Source organism: Erigeron canadensis, chromosome 9, assembly GCF_010389155.1.
Source record: "Erigeron canadensis isolate Cc75 chromosome 9, C_canadensis_v1, whole genome shotgun sequence".
Classification (NCBI taxonomy): Eukaryota; Viridiplantae; Streptophyta; class Magnoliopsida; order Asterales; family Asteraceae; genus Erigeron; species Erigeron canadensis.
This window is the reverse complement of record NC_057769.1, coordinates 13,070,374-13,090,711: the sequence shown is the minus strand read 5'-3', so window position 1 is coordinate 13,090,711 and position 20,338 is coordinate 13,070,374. Positions and strand designations below refer to the sequence as shown.

Below are 20,338 nucleotides of genomic sequence, written 5' to 3'. Positions count from 1 at the left end.
GACTTTGTTGTCAAATCCAGACTCTTATTCGGTTTATTCGAATTTTGTCAAACGTCGTTTTAGAAGTTAAATAAAGACATGTGCACTTAAAGGCATTTCTAATAGGCTAAGACTTAAGACCAAAGACTTTCATTGTGACTTGTCATGTATTATTGGGAGGTGTTGATTGTCGTGGACTTTGTTTGTGCTTGTCGTGCTCGTCCGTTATACTTTCAGGTGAGTTTCGTAGCCCCTCTTTTTACAAGTTTTGGGGTGGAAAGTATACTTATTTTTCAAACAGTTTTGTCGATTCCTGTTTATGTTCAATACAGAGCTTGTGCGTATAGAGTTACTTGTGCCATTTGACGTGCTTGATTTTGTTTATATGTGTATGATTTATGTGTTCATTGTTGTGATTTATGGTTTGGACGTGCTTATTGTATGAGTTTGAGACTTGGACATGAGACTTGAGACTTGGACTAAGGCAGGTACCGTAAGGCCGGACTTTGAGACATTAAGACTTTGAGACATTGAGTCTTCGAGACATTGAGTCTTCGAGACATTGAGTCTTGAGACTTTGGACATATTATGGCGTAACTTTGCTCATTATGTATTGAACTAATACTTGTTTAGACTTTAAATAATCGACAAAAGACTTATTTCTTTTACTAGACTTTTTGACTAAAACCTACGAACTCACCAACCTTTGTGTTGACACGTTTTAGTATACTTTTCAGGTACTCAGGCTATTCAGGGATAAGGACTTTCATGCTAGGACTGGACTTTGGAGACTAGAGCTCTTTTACTTTTGTTAGACTTTAAGGTTGCATGCCTTGATTTATTCCTTTTATGGATGTACTTGTAATAAGCTTTCCTAGCATTGTCATGACTTTGAACTCATGTTTTGGGAATATATTCATTATATTCTATTTCATATAGCAGTATCTATGTAATCTCATGTCGTGCTGTACTTTTCATGACACCTCATGTTTCCGCCAACGGTGGGGTGTTACATCTACCAAGTAATAACCTATAAAACATTATAGTCAATACATCTCTAGATAACCAGGACATCTTGAACCTAAAAGGCATTATAGTTAACTTATTTATACAAACATGGTCTTGGAACCCTTAATCCATGTGGTCTAACAAGGGCATCTCGAAGCACTCTACCATCAGCCGATGATCCTTCCCATCCCGGTAATACATTAATAAAATTGCATATCTTGTGAGCAAACCCCTAACACGTTTATAGCAATATCATTCTTTCTTGTTCTATATCTAGGTTTCTCTTCGAGTGGTACCCGGCATGTTATGTGGGTTCCATCTAAAGCCCCTAGACAATTCTACGCACCATTAAAAAAACCCATCAATACACCATATCAAACTACTTACAAATAAAAACTTAAATATAACTATTTTACCTTAAACCACTTCCATCTTTGATCAGTAGAATCTTCGAGAACGGGTTCAGGTTTCTTAAGCAAATGTGAATGCAATCTTATCACCGCGTTACAAACTCGAGTAAAAACTCTACTAATCGCTTCTCCCGGGCGATAAAAATTGCAAATAATGACCCGATTCTTAATATTATGGGTAAGCATATGAAGAAAAATAGCAACTTGTTCATCAATACTCATGTTTCTAGTTTCTTTCAATCCACCTATACTTGTAAGCATGCCACACAACTTTATAAAACACCATCGATCCATCCTAAGGTTTGAGGTACACAAAGTGTCACTCTGGTAAACATACCTATCTAATATTGTGGATCGACTAAAACTTGATGAAATGGTTCGAATACGTGATTTACTAAATTTGGATTTGACCATTAACATGCATAGTGTAGTGAAAAACCATACAACTATGGTCATAACTTGGTTCCAAAATGTAACAACTATTTGTTTTCTCCCTTGCCTACGCCAACGTGTTACTAAACTAAGATGTGGCATCCTGTCATCACCCAATGTGTAAGAAATATGATTGGAAAAAAAAAACTTAATTAGCAGGAATAGGAAAAAAAATGAAAACGTATGAGCAAAAAATTTATCAATTGACAACTTTAATTAGTGTAGTCATCCATAATAGCTTCTGTTTTAGCAAATAGTATTACATCGATATATTACTTGTCCAAATTTTTCGTCTTTACTAAAATTAGTAATTTCGCATATACTTTGGTCTATTTGCAACAAAAAAATCAACGATGCACAACGGACATGATGTGGGTAAAAGTGATATGATTTTCGGATCATGATTTCAAATAGACATGGCTGATGCATAATAGCTTTTGTTTTAGCAATTTTGGAGAAATAAAAGATAATATAATATTAATATCAAAATATTACATTGAATCGTTTTTCAAGTTTACCTTATGGAAAAGAAGATGGAGGAGGAGATGTACAGATCTATGGTATTGAATGGAAAAAGAGATTGAGGCGTGGGTTTTTAGGGTTGTAAGGGTATATATGTCTTTTGATGATTCAAGTTAATGATGGAATGAGATTCTTTGGCATACCCCATTGGATTGTAAATTCCATCATTTAAAGGAATGTTTAAATTTCATAGCAATAAGATTCCTTCATTTTTATCCAAACAAACACACATTGGAATGAAATTTAATTCCAATTTTATTAATTTCTTTCACATCCCGCCAACCAAACATAACCTTAAAGTATTGTGGCATAAAACTCATAGAAAAACGACAATAGGCAGTTGCATTTATATGTAATCATGTACATATGAGTTAAAAATTTCGTTCATTGAAATATAACTATAGACGGAAATGTTCAAAAAAAAAAAAACTATAGACGGAAAAGTCATGAAAATAAAAATATAAAAGTAGCAAATATGAAATGAGAAGGGTAGTCTAATGTAAAATATCCCAAACCCCAAATCCCCTAAACCAAACATTAGTTCATTTCTAGGGTTAGGGTTTTGTATCCAAACCTAAACTTCTCGATTCATTCATCGGCGATGGCGGAGACAACGGCGGCGGCGGCGGAAATAAAACCACAACAAAGTGGTGGTGGTGCCGGAGTTGTTAAAAGGAAGCCGGTGTTTTTGAAAGTGAATGAGCTTAAGCCTGGAACTAACGGCAACAACCTGACCGTTAAAGTGCTGTCTTCCACCACCGTTTTAGATAAGAAATCACGCCATACGTCGTCGTTTAGCAGCCGTTCAGGAGCTGCTCAAACACGTATCGCTGAGTGTCTTATTGGTGATGAAACTGGCACCATTCTTTTCACTGCTCGTAATGCCCAAGGTATCACTTTCTTTTTTATTTATTTATTTAATTTATATTCTTTATATAAACATTTTGTTAATAAAGTTTTAATTTGTATGAAAATTGGATGTCTTTTATGATTACTTTATTAGATTAGTTTTTGGTATTAATGTAATTTTATTTTATTTTTCCTTTTTGAAGCTTATTGTTTTTGTATTGTTTTAACAAGCTCAAGATTTTTTGGGTTTTTTTTCATTTATTTTTCAAGCTTAGACGTTAAACTACTCGACCCGCAATAAGCGTAGTGCAAGTTTGTTTAATAATGCTAATTTTATTTTGTGGTTGTTTGAAAGTATATGTTGATGAAGTTGGATGACGTTTTTTCGTGAATGGGTGATTTTTTTATAAATGTTTTAGGACGTCTAGTCGATTGACGTGGTCATGTCCAGTCACTTTGTTGTTTAATTGCAATTTGCTATTGTGAAAAGTGATTCTTATAGCTATCTTAAAGAGGCTTTTGATTATGTTTGTAAAACATAGTCATTGACTCATCTCCATCGTGATACATTGTGAGTTGAGTCTTGTGATTAAGAAGATCACCATTACTGTGTAGGTCAAGTTGTTAACTGTCTCTTTTTGAACTTTGTTCCTTTTAGAACTAACGTATAGCATGGTAGTTTTAGCCAATTTGCTTCTCACTGGTTTAGTTTGGGTTATTTCATCTTTAACGATTCAAACTGGTAAGGCTGATTGTTTTTGCTTAAATGGAATAGGGTTAAGTGGGTCGAAATTTGCTTGAAGTGTATTTTTTTGCATAAGACCTTCATAGTTAAAAATAGGTTATTTATGAAATAGTTTAGTTTGTATCTGTATTTATTTGACTTTGACACATTAGGTGTACAAAAACCATTTTGGTCACAAGTGTTTTGGGTCAACCGACTTGTTCTCACCTATAGATAAAAGTACCTGTTCCATTTTGCCACCCCTAGTTGTCTTCAATACACTGCTTATTTCCAGTTAAGTTCCCTTTACACACTGTGCAAAGTTGAATTAGCCTTTTTGAAGAAAATTCCTGTTCATCTGTTGTTTGCATGCATTTCTTTTTCTGTTATAAACATTTATAGATTAGTTTAGCTGACTTTTGTACGTTTCCATGTTGCTATTTTCTTGCTGTCATGCTCTTGATCACGTGCAGTATTTTTGCATTATGGGATGCTGATGATAATGGTGCTTATTTTGCAGTTGACTTGATGAAACCTGAATCCACAGTAATTATCCGTAATGCAAAGATCGATATGTTTAAAGGGTCAATGAGACTAGCTGTTGATAAATGGGGTCGTATCGAGGTGACCGAACCTGCAAGCTTCACTGTCAAAGAAGATAACAACTTGTCACTAGTCGAGTATGAATTGGTAAATGTTGTTGAAGAATGATCAACATTTTCTGGGGGGGATGGAGTTGGTATACAAATGCTTGGCTTTGGGAGTCTGTTTAGTCTTTCTTGTTGATATTGTTTAACATGAATAGAACTAGTTTATTGTCTTTCGAAGTGGTTTCTATGTAAAAGGATCAATGTTTTCAATTCTCTTGATACCTTATTAGTCTACGCTTGTAGTGGTTTACTTGGATGCAAATGATAATTGTGTTAATATTCGTTAGTGATGCTTTCTACCCTTAATCTCCCATGTTAATTGTTTTTCGCCATATTTTTTATTGTTGTTTTATATTACTTTGCGTTTGGACGACAAAGATCTGTTTTATGGAGTTGATTTGCTGTCTAAACTGTCCTGGTTGTGATCTGCTTATATCTTAATGGTTGAAGACTTGAAGTGGTTTAGTGCTTTTATTTCTTGCAGGTTACATACTTAATACCGGTAACTGGGTGGGGTTACAAGATTTAACTAAAATCGGAAACAGGTGAAGTGACATTTCATGTGTCTGATTATAATAAAAATGTTTCATCCCACTTAAGTTTAAACAGGTTTTTAGATAAATATACAGAACTTGACCATGAAAGTTGTCATTTGACATTCGTAAAACCTTAGCTTAGATTGTAAAGCCATGATTGGAGATTAACAAAGTAAACTTGGTTAACTTGTGGGTTTAACTCATAACTATACTACACCAGGGTGATTCATACGACTTGCTTCAAAAATCATTAGAAGTTCCATTACTCGAGCCTTCCAAACATATTTATTCACCCCTTGTTCTATTATTGTTTATTATCTGTTTTCTGTGAATTTCACATAGCAAAATTAGTCTCACTCAAAGCATTTTCAGTGGCGGTTTAAATTTTCCTTTATAAAACTTTGGAGGTAAGAAAAAATATCTTGCCAAAGAGACGAAGACCTTCTTCCCGTTGCTTTATATAATTGTTCCTCCAGAGCGATTGATGAATTTCTTGATGCCTATGTGGCCTTAAAAAGGTTCAATATCTTAATCCAAAAATTAGATGAAATCTTTTTTTTCTCTTTAAGTACTATTTATATTATATATATATATATAAAACTAAGCCCTTGTTTGTAAAGATAGAGCTCAAAAATTCAATCCTCATACTCAGCAATATCCTTTTTACCTTTGGTAAAACTCAAATACCTTTAGTAGAACTAAGAAACAACCTTCCTATCTTAGATAAAGATAACACTGTCTACATCTCAACTTCCTCTATACACAATCAAAAATGGTCTTGAGATCCAAAAACCGTAAAAGACGACATTGGATGTTACCTTTTTAAAAATAAAAAAATTAAGTTGGTTTATTAAATGGTTGCGAATACTTTGATAGTTTACCATTGGATAATGGAGATGCTTTAAGAAATCGTAATCTCTCTTGGCAAGCTATTATTAAAGCAATGAACCAAATCGTCTGATTAGTTCTGTTAGCAAATAACTAATCAATGTGCTAATTAGCTACATAGATATCAAATGAATCACAATGCTCAACATAAAAATTCCATCACACATTGCTGGAGATAGAGATGTCTGTGCACAACATTTCATTGTTTTCCGATGTTAATAGGAATTGTGTGGCTACGAAAGTTTATTTCTTCTGATCATATCAATTGCTTTAATCAAAATTGTAAATAGCCTAAAGAACCGTGAGATCTCCATTGGGCACCAAACGGCAAATTGAATGCACATGTTTGAGGCATCAACCATTAGTTCAAACTAAACAAGATTCATCTAATATGACCAGCTACATTCAACACATTGACATAAAAAGAGGTACAAGTAATAAACATCATTAGGATCAGAGCCTAATTCAAACTACTGCACAAAGGACTAAAAAAATCAGTTAATGTGGATTGTGGTGGCAACAACTGAGGCAATTTAATCTGATCACGCTAGTATGGTTCACAAAACATATGTCTGGTGGTACTGATTTGGCCCGAAGGGAAGATGAAGGCAAAGTTCTATTGATTTTTAATACTCAGATATAGACCCCGATGGAGATGTCAGTTTAACTTTCACGACTTCGTAACCAAAACCTACTATTTTTCTTACTGTAGCATAGGCCTTCGCACTTCAAACGGGCGCTGATATCAGGGAAGAATGAATACCCGAATAATACAAAATTAATATCATTAGGACTACCCCACATCTTTGGTCTCGTATGACCCAAACAGCAATACAAAATCTTAACAGAAAACTACTGAACAGACATCGGGTAGAATAACAAATTAAGAAAAAAAACGGAAAATTAGCCTACATGGATCTCAAAGAGCAACCCTTTAGCTAAGAATCTGCAAATAACAATCAATTTAATGAGATTAATTAAATAAATAATGATCAATAAATTCAACGCAGTAAATAATATCCAAAACAGAAGCAGATTAGGTTCATGCTACGAAGGCTAAGCAGGCCTTTACAAGTAAAAAAAAAGGAAAAAACCTGCTTAAACTAATTTCAAGTAACTATCATAGTATCCACAGTTCCACACAATGGAGCGGGAGTAATATATTTCAAGTAACTAGCATAGTAACTAAATGAGTTGTATGTAATCAAAATTCAAGCGAAAGTGTACAATGTGACAACTTTTAAGCTTGTGAAACAAACCAAGATAGACGCTTATACACAACATGGAAACAAGTTCAAAACATGCATCAGACACCAGCAATAGTATGGGCTACATACAGATATACAAATTTGTATGTCAGGTAACTAGAAGAGGTGTCAAAATGTGAATCTCAGGCTGGCTGGAAACGGGGTCAAGATGTGTGCAAATCAAAAAGGTTCAGGTTGGTTTTGTAAATGGTATTTTTCCAAGATTTTAAGCTACTTAAACATAGTGTAACATATAATTACAAACGCTATATATTTTAAATAAAAATTTTATGATAGAACTATTTTGGAGGTTTTATACATTAAATACATGATCGGTGAGTCTGATACGTCCAAACCATTTGACCACTTTCAAGCCATTCATCTTTTACATTAGACCTGTTAGCATGAAGCACATCTACCCGTTCATGAATAAAGGCTCAAAAATTAGAACATCTAGCAACTAAGAACATTTCTTCTATCCCATAAAATGATATTACAAAATAGCATTGACTAACATTGACAAGAATCCAAACAGCATGAAGCAAGAACAGACAAAGCATGGGATAACGTTACCAAGCAGTGCACAACCAATGAAAAATAATGAGGTTTAAAACATTTACCATCAATCGTCCATCCACAGCTATAAGGAGCAATTGAAAGCATTGAAGTCATCAATGCAGCAGAAGTAGCCGTGTGAAATGGAAACAGTGACTCCACAGCACAACTCAGCTCAACAGGTGACCTATTTTCAGCAATTTCACATCGAGAAAAGAAAATTAGCTGCTGAGATATAACTTGGACACAAACTGTAGGTGAACAAAATTATGGAAAACCATCATCTATTATCTAAAGCTGTGTGTATGGAGAACACCTCACCAAATGATAAAATATCAAGTACCAGAACAGTCAACAAGTTCTCAAAGGTGTCAACAGCCACACAGGCGTAATGCACATAATACAATAGTCCTAACCATAAGAAAGTAAATTAAAAAGTATCGGAAAAATACTCATAATTCTACCAGGAAGAACATACTGAAAACTAGGAGACCAACCTAAACACTAGGCGTAGAAAGTTAGCACAAGAAACTTATTATACCATGAAACATGTGCACCTTAAAGTTTCACAGCTCATTGGACAAGTCTTCATTAATGAAGTTAACGTGGAACACCCCATAGCATTTTAAAACTCATATCTCGGCCAATGATGTTGTCATGAACATTCAAATATAACTACCCAATCCATTATGTTGCATTAGATGTACCATTCTTTTTCCCATTAACCATTTTCAACCAAGCATACCCTAAATTAACCGCCAAGGCATCAAGTACAGATGCCATTATGATTAAAAAAAACTAAGTGGACTATTAACTGTTAATCCAATTAAAGAATCAATTTGGCACAATTTAAAACATAGTTCTATATAAGTATCATGCACTGGATTTTGTAACCTAGTAAGCCAAATATAAACAGTGAATTAGTGATACATAGTTGAACGCCTAAAATGGGTGACGGGTGAATTTGCATCTAGTTTGACGGAAAACTGAAGTAGAGGGGTTCTGATAATAAATAAAATCAGATTTGATTTGAAATTTACTGGACAATATTCTAATAGAATACTATCAAAAAATAACATGAATATAATCATACATAGAAAAGCAAGAAAAATCCAACTAACCAGTAGTCTAACTTCCCTTCTAATTAACTTCCAATCAATCTAATCCTTCTTTAGAGATTTTATAAAACTTGAATCCATTTTAGAGTTTTAACTTGAAAGTTTTTGTATCTTGACAGAATCAATTAGCAATGTGTAAGATAATATGAACCACATTTGCAACAAACAGCGAAGGGTGCTTGCGTATTTTTAAGACAGTTGTTTTTCTCCATTGTATATAAAGATTTTGCTATCCCTCAACTACAACCCACACTCATGACTTTGCTCCAAATTGTGTATTCAACAAAGTTGCTTAATTTTGTTTAACATGAAATTAAAAACAGGTGCTTAAGATTGCACTATTTCAGCTTATACCTATTTGTAAGCAAAGGATATCTATACGGATAGGCTGAGTGTCCATTTCTATTGTATAGACTATTGATGAGTACATGTATGGCTTGAAAAAATATGAGTTGAGAGTTGAATCAGAAGGACTTGCACCCTACTATGTAACGTACGCCCCAACATCGGTGATTACATGATAATAAAATGTGTTTAGGCGTAAAATCTCGACAAACTTATTAAAATGCATTTAGGCGTAAAGTTTATCGTTAAATATTCAAATTCTATAAAAAGATGGTCATTCTCTTACAGTATGATCATCTTGTACAAAATGCAAGTGGAAGTTAAATAAACATCTTTTTCCAATGCAAAAAAATTTCGAAACAATCTTTGTACAATATTTGAAAGTTTAATAACTATATTTGTACATAAAAAAAAGGTGAAAAGTCACAAAGAAATATGGAGAGTTACCAACTGACCAGTTCATCTGGTCACATAAAGACGATATTTGTACAAAATTTGAAAGTTTAATAACCATCTGTGCACTTAAGATCAATGTGCATCTATGTACAAGTAAAAAAACCCCTTGCCTCTATAAACAAGAGGCCTCTCTACCTCTCGGTGAAAGCAAGACTGTTTACATCTCAACTCACCGTTTACACTATGGAAGACGGTATTGGGCAGGTGGGGGTAAAAGTGTCTACATCTTACTTCCGCCACAGTTCTTAGCTTCTGTGACTAAGGTAATAATAATAATAAAGGAAGCACTTAAAAACAAATGTACAAAAATAAAAACTACTTTTCATGTATTTTAGTAATGCTGAAAATTCAAAATGGGTCAACAAAACTGCCACAAATGGAATATGAATGAATAGAATTACTTATTAAAATTAAATAAATAAAAAAGAAGAAGAAAAAGAAAAACCTGAAGAAAATGAAGCGACGATGAGACAGGGATGGCCTTTGAGTAGGGGGGATACGGAATGGAGAACGTGCCCCAGCGCCGGCGATTCTAGATGATGATCTGGCGGCGGAACGGAGGACCGACCTAGCTACCCCGGCTGTCACCATATATGTTATTTGCTGCTAATTTTGGCCTCGATTGATATTGATATCGAAAACAAAGGAAAATATTTGATCAGATGACAAGATTATAGACCGGATGACAAATATCTATCTCTATATTCGCATCATATGTATAGTTTGTATTTATTACTTACAAATTCATTTAAGTTCGATTTTTTGCCCTTTCATATTCGTGTATGTAGATGTAAAAAAAATAAGTGCTCAGAAATGCAGTTAATGCTCAAAATTTATTGTGTGCATGAACTTTAGGTCAGCTTTATTGTGTTCACGAAACTTGAAGTTTTTGTTATTGTGAACATAAAACGGGATTATGGCTATGTGGGACCGGTTACTTTTACGTTGACTCGTTGATTGCTTACGTGACATGCACACAATAACTTTTTGGGATTAGTTTATGCATACAATTAAAAAAAACAGATTATTTTTTTCAAACTCGCCGGAAACTGTAAATATTCACCGGAAAACTTAAAAATCCGAATAAACATTCGTTTCTTCGAATTAGACCACGAAATTCGCACCAAAATACTCAAAAATCAGCCGCAAAAAAACCTTAACAAAAGTTAAACCGATTGAGACTCGCCGAAAAATTCACCAACTCGCCGGAAAAATTAAAATCACCATAACTTTGTTGTTTATTCGAATTTCAACTTGAAACCAACACCAAACTGCTCAAAATTGTTGTCCGAAACTCGAATAAACAACAAAGTTATGGTGATTTTAATTTTTCCGGCTAGTTGGTGAATTTTTCGGCGAGTCTCAATCAGTTTAACTTTTGCCAAGGGTTTGTTCGCGGCTGATTTTTGAGTATTATGGTGCCAATTTCGTGGTCTAATTCGAAAAAACGAAGGTTTAATCGGATTTTTAAGTTTTCCGACGAGTTTGAAAAAAAATAATCTGTTTTTTTAATTGTGTGCATAAACTAATCCCAAAAAGTTATTGTGTGCATAAACTAATCCCAAAAAGTTATTGTGTGCATGTCACGTAAGCAGTCAACGAGTCAACGTGAAAGTGGTGACCGGCTAACTTTTGACCCGGTCACTTTTGCATGCTATAGGACTATTAAACAAGTTTCCTAAATACAATAAAGCTGACCTAAAGTTCGTGCACACAATAACTTTTGAGCATTAGTTGACTGTATTTCTGGGTACTTATCCCTGTAAAAAACTTGACCCTATTTTAGGTTGGGCTATTGGATTTTGGTTCACTAGTCGACATGATGACCTAAAAGCCTAACCCAAATACAACATGACAATTTAACATGTTGACGAACCGAGATTACACAATTCTACTCCGAGTTTAATATATTTAGGTTTGTTAATCGACATGATGACTCAAAATTGAATAGTGTCAGCCTAGTATGACATAACTTGTTATTTTCATTTTTAAAAATAATTTTCATGAGGTTTATTTTTAGTTGATTTACAACTAATCTTTGATTTGGAAACTATAATTCCGAAGGGAGTGGAAGCAAAAAAGAGGCGAACTCCATGTCACTTCACCCTAGTTTACCCTCCACACCACCCATGAGGGGCGACTTACATTTCCAACAACTTACCTGGCTTGCCTTTTTACTTGTTGACTTGACATGGTTTAAAAAAAAAAAGATGCTAGGAGGGGGGAACAATGTGAAAGTGTCACATAACGCAAGCCGTCCTGCTCTCCAAACCCCACCATTTTTCACCTTTTCCGAAGGGCAACTTTTCGTACCCTACATGCCACATGACGCAAGTCGTCTCACCCTCCTCGTCACCATTCCACTCAGCCTAGTGTATTGGTTGTTATGTCAAACAAGGATTCAAGGTAATATTTGTATCGTGTTTGGTTATGGAGTAAAACACTTTTCAAGTGTCGTTATTTGTGCTGGTTGTTTTAAGGTGATATGTTTCAAATTGATTGATGACCTTGGAAAAAGAAAAAAACCCTCTTACATAGTTACATGATTATTAGCCAATTTGACCCATAATAATTCAAACTGTATACATTTCCATTATGAGAACTTAAAAGTTATAAGTCACAACTCATAACCCTTCGTTTGTTGGGTTAATTCATACAACACTATTGTTTTTCATTATTAGTATAAAATAGATTATATTTTTGATCTATCATTATAGTAGAAATTTAAAGTTATCGCCTGTGTAAGACACGGGACTACAGATAAAAAACAGCAAACGCATAGCAAAGAAACAAATTATGTGTCATAAGAAATATGCAATACTTTTAACATTGAAAGAATCTACATTTAAACGACATTGCTCTTCCCAGCAACCAGAACACAGCCACAACGTCAAGAAATCGCATGGCCGCACGCAACACCCAGAACCTTAATGATCATTAATTCAGTTCTCTTGGAATCTAATTTGCTGTATTTCAATGTTTCAGTAACTCTATTATTAGATCCTTTTCTAGAGAACTAGACATGTTGGCAAAACACAAGCCATACTGCCAAACAGTTCATTTTGACTTATCCATTTGTATATCCAAAGAAAAAACTGCCAACCATGTAATGTATATCTAGAAGCAGATAAAAGCATATAGTGAAGATGCTAAAATCCCATTACATATTAGATGCAAAATACCACAAACTCTCGGTCATCAAAACAGATGTCTAAAAAAAGGTCATTGGAACAAAAGCTTAACACAGAAAGCATCTGCCTCTGTTGTGAAGAAACACAAATAACAAAAAAAAACATAAGCTCAGGTTATTTCACCCGCAATGCATTTCTCAACTCAAAGATGCTGACAGCAATTATAGGGTACCTAAAAAACAACAAAATGAGCAAACGTCAACAATTTAAGCATTGTAACCTCATACACTCTAAAACATTTAGTCGAAATGTCAAATATCATTTGACTAACAAGATGAGCTAAAGCAAAATAAGAACGCCACTAGATATATAAATCTGAAAGATTAGCAAACGGGCACACAATCCCACATCCTATGTAGCTAATACTTTCGGATTCATATTGAAAAATTAAGTGGCAAGAAGAGCATCAAGTATACATCACAAAACCCACATATCGATAACACCTTACTTAGAAAGCTTTACCAAAGCAGATCTTAATGAACCCAACATGGTATGTAGACATTAAAGCTCAAACTTTATTGTTATTATTACCAACCCTCATTGAATTCTAGCTATATAACAAGACATTGAGCGCAAAATACATTGACAAATAGAATATAGAGCAGCTAAGATGCCTTTTAACTGGAAACTACAATAAAAAATAAACAGCGATTATATACCATACGCAAATAGAGATTATAAGTTGAACTGTGAAAGGTTATGTGACCTGAGTATATTTTTACATAAATCTTGGACACATGACACAAGCAAGAGTTAACGGCGCGTTTGGTTCACAGGATATTTTTGGAAGGAATGGAATCTTTCGAAGGAATTAGAATCTGAAGGAATGGAATTTGACGGAATGTTTTTGATTTTTCTCCATCTCCAAGGAATGGAGATTCCATCAAATGGTGGAATGTTTACATTCATACGGAATGAGATTCCTCCTTTAAACAACCAAACGCACTAAGGAATGGAATTCAATTCCAATTCCATCAGATTCCATCAGATTCTGTGAAACAAACGCAACCTAAGTTTTACCCAATTTTTACAAAAGTAAAGCATCAACCAGTCCATATCCGAGTTCAAATTATGGATGACTAATTACAGGTTCAACATACTACAGATATATTAGTCTGAACATTTTGCAAGCATGTTCACTGTAAAGTGTATAGCAAAAAATACCAGCATCCTGCAAATGCCATCTCATAGAGTATTATATTTAGAGGATCAATTTTGACTCGTGAACTAATGAATAGATCAACTGAGATGAGTTGCATCACCAATGGGTCAAATGGGTATAGCAAAATACTTGAGCAGAAAAAATTAAGCCAAATGAGAACGGTTTTAATGCATATAACATTCAAAAACATTTCATCAAGGACCCAAACTCGTATATTAGTTAAACAGCTTTGTAATTATTATTAGGGTATTAATTATTTAACTATGACATAGTGAATGATAGAAAAAGTGTCTTTCCCAATTACCCAACAAAATTCACCAGTTTTACTCTGAAAGCATAAACACTCATTTTGACTAGTCACTTGACTCATCTAATCAACCGCCCCTTAATTTAACTAACCACCCCTTAGACATAATCACAAGCCACAAACAGGTAAAGGATAACAAAGAGAGCAGTAACTGATTAAAAACAGAACACGTAACAAAAAAAGTAAATAATAATAATAAAATCTACCTTCTAAGCTTCAACACAGATCAATCAGTAGAGGTGGCAAGTTTGGCCAATTAATACAATGATAGTTGATTGGGGATGATTTGCATCTCAAACAAGTAGCAAAAACAATTTACGCTAATAAAAAACTTTAGTCGCGAAACAATTCATATTAAAAAAAAGTGTAATATTCACGCATACATCATTTGGAAACACTTCATTCAAAAAAACCTAGATTCTTAGACCTATATACTTTTCATAACAAGTTTTTAAAGTCATTACCCAAGCCAACTTTACACATTTCGCTCTTGGAAAAAACAGATACTTGTTTTGACCAGTAATTTACACATGCCTGTTTTGCCAATATTATTTGTATCGACGCTGTTATGATAAGCAACAAAACAGCTAAGGCATAGTAAAGAAGAGCAAACTATTCAAAGAAAAACACATAGCATAAAGATGTAATACCTTCTGATCTAGGCTTCGGCTATAACTTCCTTGGCCTCTGTGGTTTCCTCTTTAGCAGCAATTTGATCGATAGCATCATCATTTTCCAAAGGAGGCTGAACCTGTTCATCCTCGGGCAGTGGTTCTTCCACATAATCGTTTTCAAAAGCATCAGCAGGTACCTCGTAAATCCTAACTTGAGGCTTTTGCGGATCCTTAACCAGCACATACTTCCCTTCACCCAACTTCATACACAAATCCACAATCGACTTGACAATTCCCCACATGTTAGAAGTATTCAGATTAATCTGCCCAGCAAACTCTCGTGGCTTATACCCAACAACCGCCAGTATAACATGATTAAAATGATCACGAGGATGAACCCTAGTAACATACCCCAACTTCATCATATCGGCACTAGCCAAAATCGCTTGTGCAGTCCACTTTGCAATCTTATTAGCATTGTTCTTCAACTCGGTAGCTAAAACCGCACCCCTTTGAGTATCCAACTTCCTCCTCCAATCCACACCCGAAAACTTTGGATCAAACTCATTCAAAGCATTCAAAGTCAAAAACGACTTCTTATCATTAACATCAATATAACTCTGAACCTCACACCTAACAACCAAATTCGTCTCGTTATCAAGCTTCCATCGCCTATACCTATACCCAACCGACGCCACCTCTTCCCCTTCACTAGCAAACGGATTCGGCTCTTCAAACGTAACCTTATTCCCATCCCTAACCAAAACCTGCTGTGAAAAATTCTGATTAATATATGCAGCCTCTACAGACAACGAATGAGCCGAGTTTATATCATCCTTAGCTTCAGGCAACGGTTCTTGAGAGGTTTCATTCACACTCAACAAATCCAACTGAGACCCATCTCGTTTATCGAAAAACAACTTATTCCCAACACGTTGAACGACGATATCCCACGAATAAACCGACCTAGGTGCACACATCAAAGTCGACAGTATGGCATCAGTCGCGAAAACAGTCGCCTTATCCTCGTTAGCAAGCCTACGAATAACGGGGTCATCAGTGGTAGTAACCTTAAAGAAATTCCTATTCTTAAACCTCTCTAACCGTCTCTCGTTTTTAGGGGTAGTCCTATCGTAACTCTTATCGTAACTCTCAACCGCACCACAAATAACTAAATCTTCGGGCTCAGGGACCGTATACGAAAGTTTACTAAATGTCGAAAAAGGTATTTGATCTAACATATTCCATTCAGGTTGAATATCAACAGAAGATTTAAAAACAGCCGCTTCACGGCGAGGATTATTACCCGTACGATTGGCGTGATACAATCTATCACGCCGAGCTCTTTGTTTTTCAGCTTCACGTTTCTTAGCTTCAACTTCTTCATCACGGCGTTGTGGGAGTTGGTTTTTGTTATTCTGAAACCGCCATTTTGGTCCGAAATTGTTTCGCTGACGTGGCGCTGGTTTTCCGTCGACGACGTGAAAAGTGGCGTCGTTTTCGGCGTTTAAGCCGAAGGAATCGTCTGTTGTGAAATCGAAAGCGGAGTCGTTGGGATTCATGTTGTTGTTTCGGTTGTTGTTACGGTTAAGGTTGTTGTTGTAGTTGGATCTTGTCCAGTCGGCGATACGGCCGAGTTTATCGGACCGTGAAAAGGGGGCGAATGGGACGTTGATTGGGTGGTTAGGGAGGATTGGGGCTGATGAATCAGTGGGTTCTGGTGGACCCCAGCCGTCTGGGTTGAATGGGACATCGCCGATTTCGAATCCGACCATATTTGTTTGTTTGAGAATTTGGGGTTTGTTTTTCCGGCGGTTTGGAGTAACAGATGAGATGATAGTGAAGAGGGATAAAAAAAAAACCCTACTTTTGTGATAGATATATATGGTTCAATTACGTTTTTGCCCCCTTTGGCTTCAAGCCCATCTATTTTTATTTTTACTTTTTATAAAAATTTTGAAAATTATTAATGTTGCTTTGTGAGAAGTTACTCATATTAGGCCGCTCTACACCCAGAACGAACTCATCCTTGGGCTCTTTCTTAACGAAGCTAGTGCTAGCACCTTGTTCTTCCCCGTCGAAAATAGCCTCCTTCATATTTAAGAATAAGATCGACGAATTGAGTGTGAGATCCGGCTGTTTCTATACCGTTGCAAAATAAAAATTAAAAGAAAAAACAAAAAATTCAAATTTTTTTAATCAAAGCTAAAGGCTACTACCCTTTTTGTGTATATAACTCATTTTTTTACACTAAATCAAAAACAATCATTTAAACACAATACTATCAACTACTCAAAATAATTACATTCAAACATTAGATTATCCATTCAATCATGTCTCGTAGTAATGAAAACAACCTTCTTTCGAATCAAGCTAACAACATGTTCATGAATCTACTTGAAAACACATTTGCGGGTTTGTCATTCTTTACTCAAATCCAAACAAGCAACCCATCGATTTCCAACCCATCAATTTCTATATTTGTTAACCCACCGTGTGTCGTTAACCCGTATTCACAAACTTTTTATAACAAATTGGGCTATAATCCGGTTACGAGTGCATACCAAATTCCACAACAAATTCAACAACAATTGTTGATGCTTCAACAACAAATGGCGATGAGCCAACAACAATTTGAGCAACGACAACAAGAATTCACACAACGAAATCCCATTAAAGATCAATGGTAATGTACCCGAATGGGATAGTGTGGCTTCAACGGATGGGGTTGAAGAGGCGGATGAGGTTGCGATTACAGGGAAATGAAAGAAGCAAAAAAAAAAACCGCTTGAGAAAAGGGGTTGGTCTGAGGTGGATTGTGTTTTGTTGACGAAATGTTGGGTATTCGCTTTACAAGATCTAGTTGCGAGTAACTCGATGACGAATGATATTTTTTGGAATAAGATTGTGGACTTGTTTAAATTCAAAACCAAAGATGGGGAGCGCACTAAGAGTGCTCGTAATGGATGCGACATCTAGACGATCATCGGGGTTGGAAGCGACCCAAAGTATTGCTAACTTGGTTCTACAACAATCCGAGGCGTTATTGCGGGTCGATGTTCAAGATTCCATGAAGTTTTTAGCAAAACCGATTCTAGTTGGTTTATCGAGGAAGGATTTAAAGGCTCATATGGCGTACTGAAAATATTTACAAACCGAGTACGAGAGCAGATTTTATTTTGAAAAAGAGGATAACGACGAATAGGACGAGGAGTAGTTTCATTTACATGTTTAATTTTTAATTATGTATTAGTTTAATTGTATTAGTTTAAGTTTTAGGAATTTAATGTATTTTAATTATGTATTAGTTAAAATGTACTAGTTCAGTAATGTATTTTAGTTTTCACTTAGGTGGGTTGATCAAGGGTATCTTCTAAATCTATTATGTAGGCCTCGTAGATGAATTGTTCTCAAGGTCTCGGGTTTAAGTCTTGAGTTTCTCATCTCAATGTATTTTTTATAAGGAGGGGGTTGGAGGTTAGCAAGTCTGAATAAAAAAGAGTTTGTTTGTGATGTAATGTTGGTTGTTATTTTTATAAAAATATAAAAAATTTATTAATATTTTGTTTAAAATTAAAATAGAATAAAAAGTTTTAAGAAGAGTTGAGGAAGATGTTTAGCTTAATAACGAGCACCACATCGTTTTCACCGTTCTTCCCGGATCTCCCATTTAAACTACCAATGACTACTTATCACTCATTACAAAAGCAATGATCACTCATTACGGCAACTCACTGTTTTTGACTGACTGATCACTCAACTTACTATATTATAACCAAAAAAATTTAAATATGTTAATGATTAGTAGTAGTAATAGTAATAGTAAAGAGAAAGATGAAATGTGGATGTTTAAAGTACATGGAAGAAACAGGCGTGCAATGCTGCTGTTATTCTTTGTTTCAGTTATAGCAGCTGCTATGTTGTTGATACTTTATGTTGCCAAAGGTTTCTTCTTCTTCTTTCGTTCCTTATCTGCTAGTAATTAATTTGCTAAAAGTTTTTCAAATTTTGGTATAGTTGATTAGTTGTTAGTTGTTGATTTTTATTTATAAAAGTAGTATACATCTATCTATATCTATATCTAAAATGGAGGAAGAGGTTTTGCTAGAGGTCCTAGTCTACCAAGGTAGAACCTGGAAGTAGCCTTAAGACCTTCGGTAGGGGTAAGACTGTTTACATCTCAAAATTCTCATATACCGTTGAAGACGTTACCGGCATTGGGTGTTATGCTTTGACTTAGGATGGGTATTTTTGACTTTTTAGATGCGTGTGGAAAAGTATGTTTAGGTGAAAATAGTGATGATTGAAATCTTGAAATTAATAAATTGAGGGGAAAACAAATAATATGGTTATTAAACTATATTAATAACAACGGGAATCATCATTAACAACGGGAATCATCGTCTTCCATGACATGTTTGGGCCACTGCATTGCGTTGGTGCCCTTCTAATTATCCAATATGTACAAACATTTAACTCCACACTCAACAATTAAGTAAAGGTTTAGATTTGTTCTATTTGCCGAATTTGAGTTTTGTAAGCTTCCTGAATTTTTTGCTTATTTATACTAAGTTACTAACCGGCCTAAAAGCCTTTTACCCAAAAAATTTTTTTTTGTGTTTTTTTTAAATAGTGCAAGTATGAGTATTGGATTAAATAAACGAGTGCAAAATTATTATAAGTTGAGTAATATCTATATATGATAGTTTTAGTATGCTTAAATGACGTGCGTAGCGCGAAATCAGAATCAGTAGGGTGTAGTATTATCATGAGTTAGGCTTTTGAAATGCTTGTTGGTTTGCCTATGAATCTAAACCATACAGTATGCTGATTACACACGGCGAAGTAAATAGCAAAATACACAGATAAGAAAAAATGGTTTTGAGTCACATTCCAATGGATTAGACATGCTTTTAAGTCATTTTTGAGTAAAAGATTTCATAATCAAATTACCAAAGATAATGCCATATCAGCTTTTTGTATGAAACACTGTAATTTATGCTGGTGTATTAAACTGATCTTTTTTCTGTTGTTAACACAAGTTCCGTGTTATTTGGATGTAATTGAAAATTTGCTAGAACAAATGCATATAAAAGATAATCTTAATTTACCATTTTGATTAGCTTTTCTGCGGTTTCATATGTAGGTTACCTGAATATAAGAAGCCTTCTATTTTATAGGTCACAATATAATCGATAATCACGTCTAAAATGCACACCGTATATTACAGATGTTTAGCTGTTCTTTTCATGTTTATGGAATAACCTTGGGAACCTTGAAGAAGCTGTTGGTATTAAAGTGAAACAGTAGGTGTTGATCACTTATTTATATTGTTTTAAAATCAT

At 34.8% G+C, this 20,338-nt stretch overlaps 3 protein-coding genes across 3 annotated transcripts; 1 reads left to right on the top strand and 2 right to left on the bottom strand.

The window, feature by feature from the left end:
- Positions 1-2,840: 2,840 nt before the first annotated feature.
- Positions 2,841-4,880, top strand: LOC122582047 (uncharacterized protein At4g28440-like). The gene is made up of 2 exons (XM_043754395.1): positions 2,841-3,241; positions 4,445-4,880. Exons 1-2 carry the CDS (start codon positions 2,953-2,955, stop codon positions 4,633-4,635), a joined length of 480 nt encoding a protein of 159 aa, XP_043610330.1. The 5' UTR covers positions 2,841-2,952; the 3' UTR covers positions 4,636-4,880.
- A 1,863-nt stretch (positions 4,881-6,743) lies between these two features.
- LOC122582604 (protein NUCLEAR FUSION DEFECTIVE 6, mitochondrial-like) lies at positions 6,744-10,439 on the bottom strand. Its single transcript, XM_043755018.1, has 3 exons — positions 10,165-10,439; positions 7,866-7,987; positions 6,744-6,944 (listed from the first exon to the last, which is right to left on the bottom strand). The coding sequence occupies exons 1-3, from the start codon at positions 10,308-10,310 to the stop codon at positions 6,937-6,939; spliced, it is 276 nt and encodes a 91-aa protein (XP_043610953.1). The 5' UTR covers positions 10,311-10,439; the 3' UTR covers positions 6,744-6,936.
- A 2,404-nt stretch (positions 10,440-12,843) lies between these two features.
- LOC122581443 (eukaryotic translation initiation factor 3 subunit D-like) lies at positions 12,844-16,827 on the bottom strand. The gene is made up of 2 exons (XM_043753675.1): positions 15,030-16,827; positions 12,844-13,082 (listed from the first exon to the last, which is right to left on the bottom strand). Exon 1 carries the CDS (start codon positions 16,766-16,768, stop codon positions 15,038-15,040), a length of 1,731 nt encoding a protein of 576 aa, XP_043609610.1. The 5' UTR covers positions 16,769-16,827; the 3' UTR covers positions 12,844-13,082; positions 15,030-15,037.
- Between the last annotated feature and the right edge of the window lie 3,511 nt (positions 16,828-20,338).

Bases quoted from the DNA above. Each gene is read 5' to 3' on its own strand.
- LOC122582604 (XM_043755018.1), bottom strand. From the start codon at position 10,310: ATGGTGACAGCCGGGGTAGCTAGGTCGGTCCTCCGTTCCGCCGCCAGA. The intron at 7,988-10,164 runs GTTTTTCTTTTT...TGCTGAAAATAG, and splicing joins CGTCGCTTCATTTTCTTCAG to GTCACCTGTTGAGCTGAGTT.
- LOC122582047 (XM_043754395.1), top strand. From the start codon at position 2,953: ATGGCGGAGACAACGGCGGCGGCGGCGGAAATAAAACCACAACAAAGT. The intron at 3,242-4,444 runs GTATCACTTTCT...CTTATTTTGCAG, and splicing joins CACTGCTCGTAATGCCCAAG to TTGACTTGATGAAACCTGAA.
- LOC122581443 (XM_043753675.1), bottom strand. From the start codon at position 16,768: ATGGTCGGATTCGAAATCGGCGATGTCCCATTCAACCCAGACGGCTGG.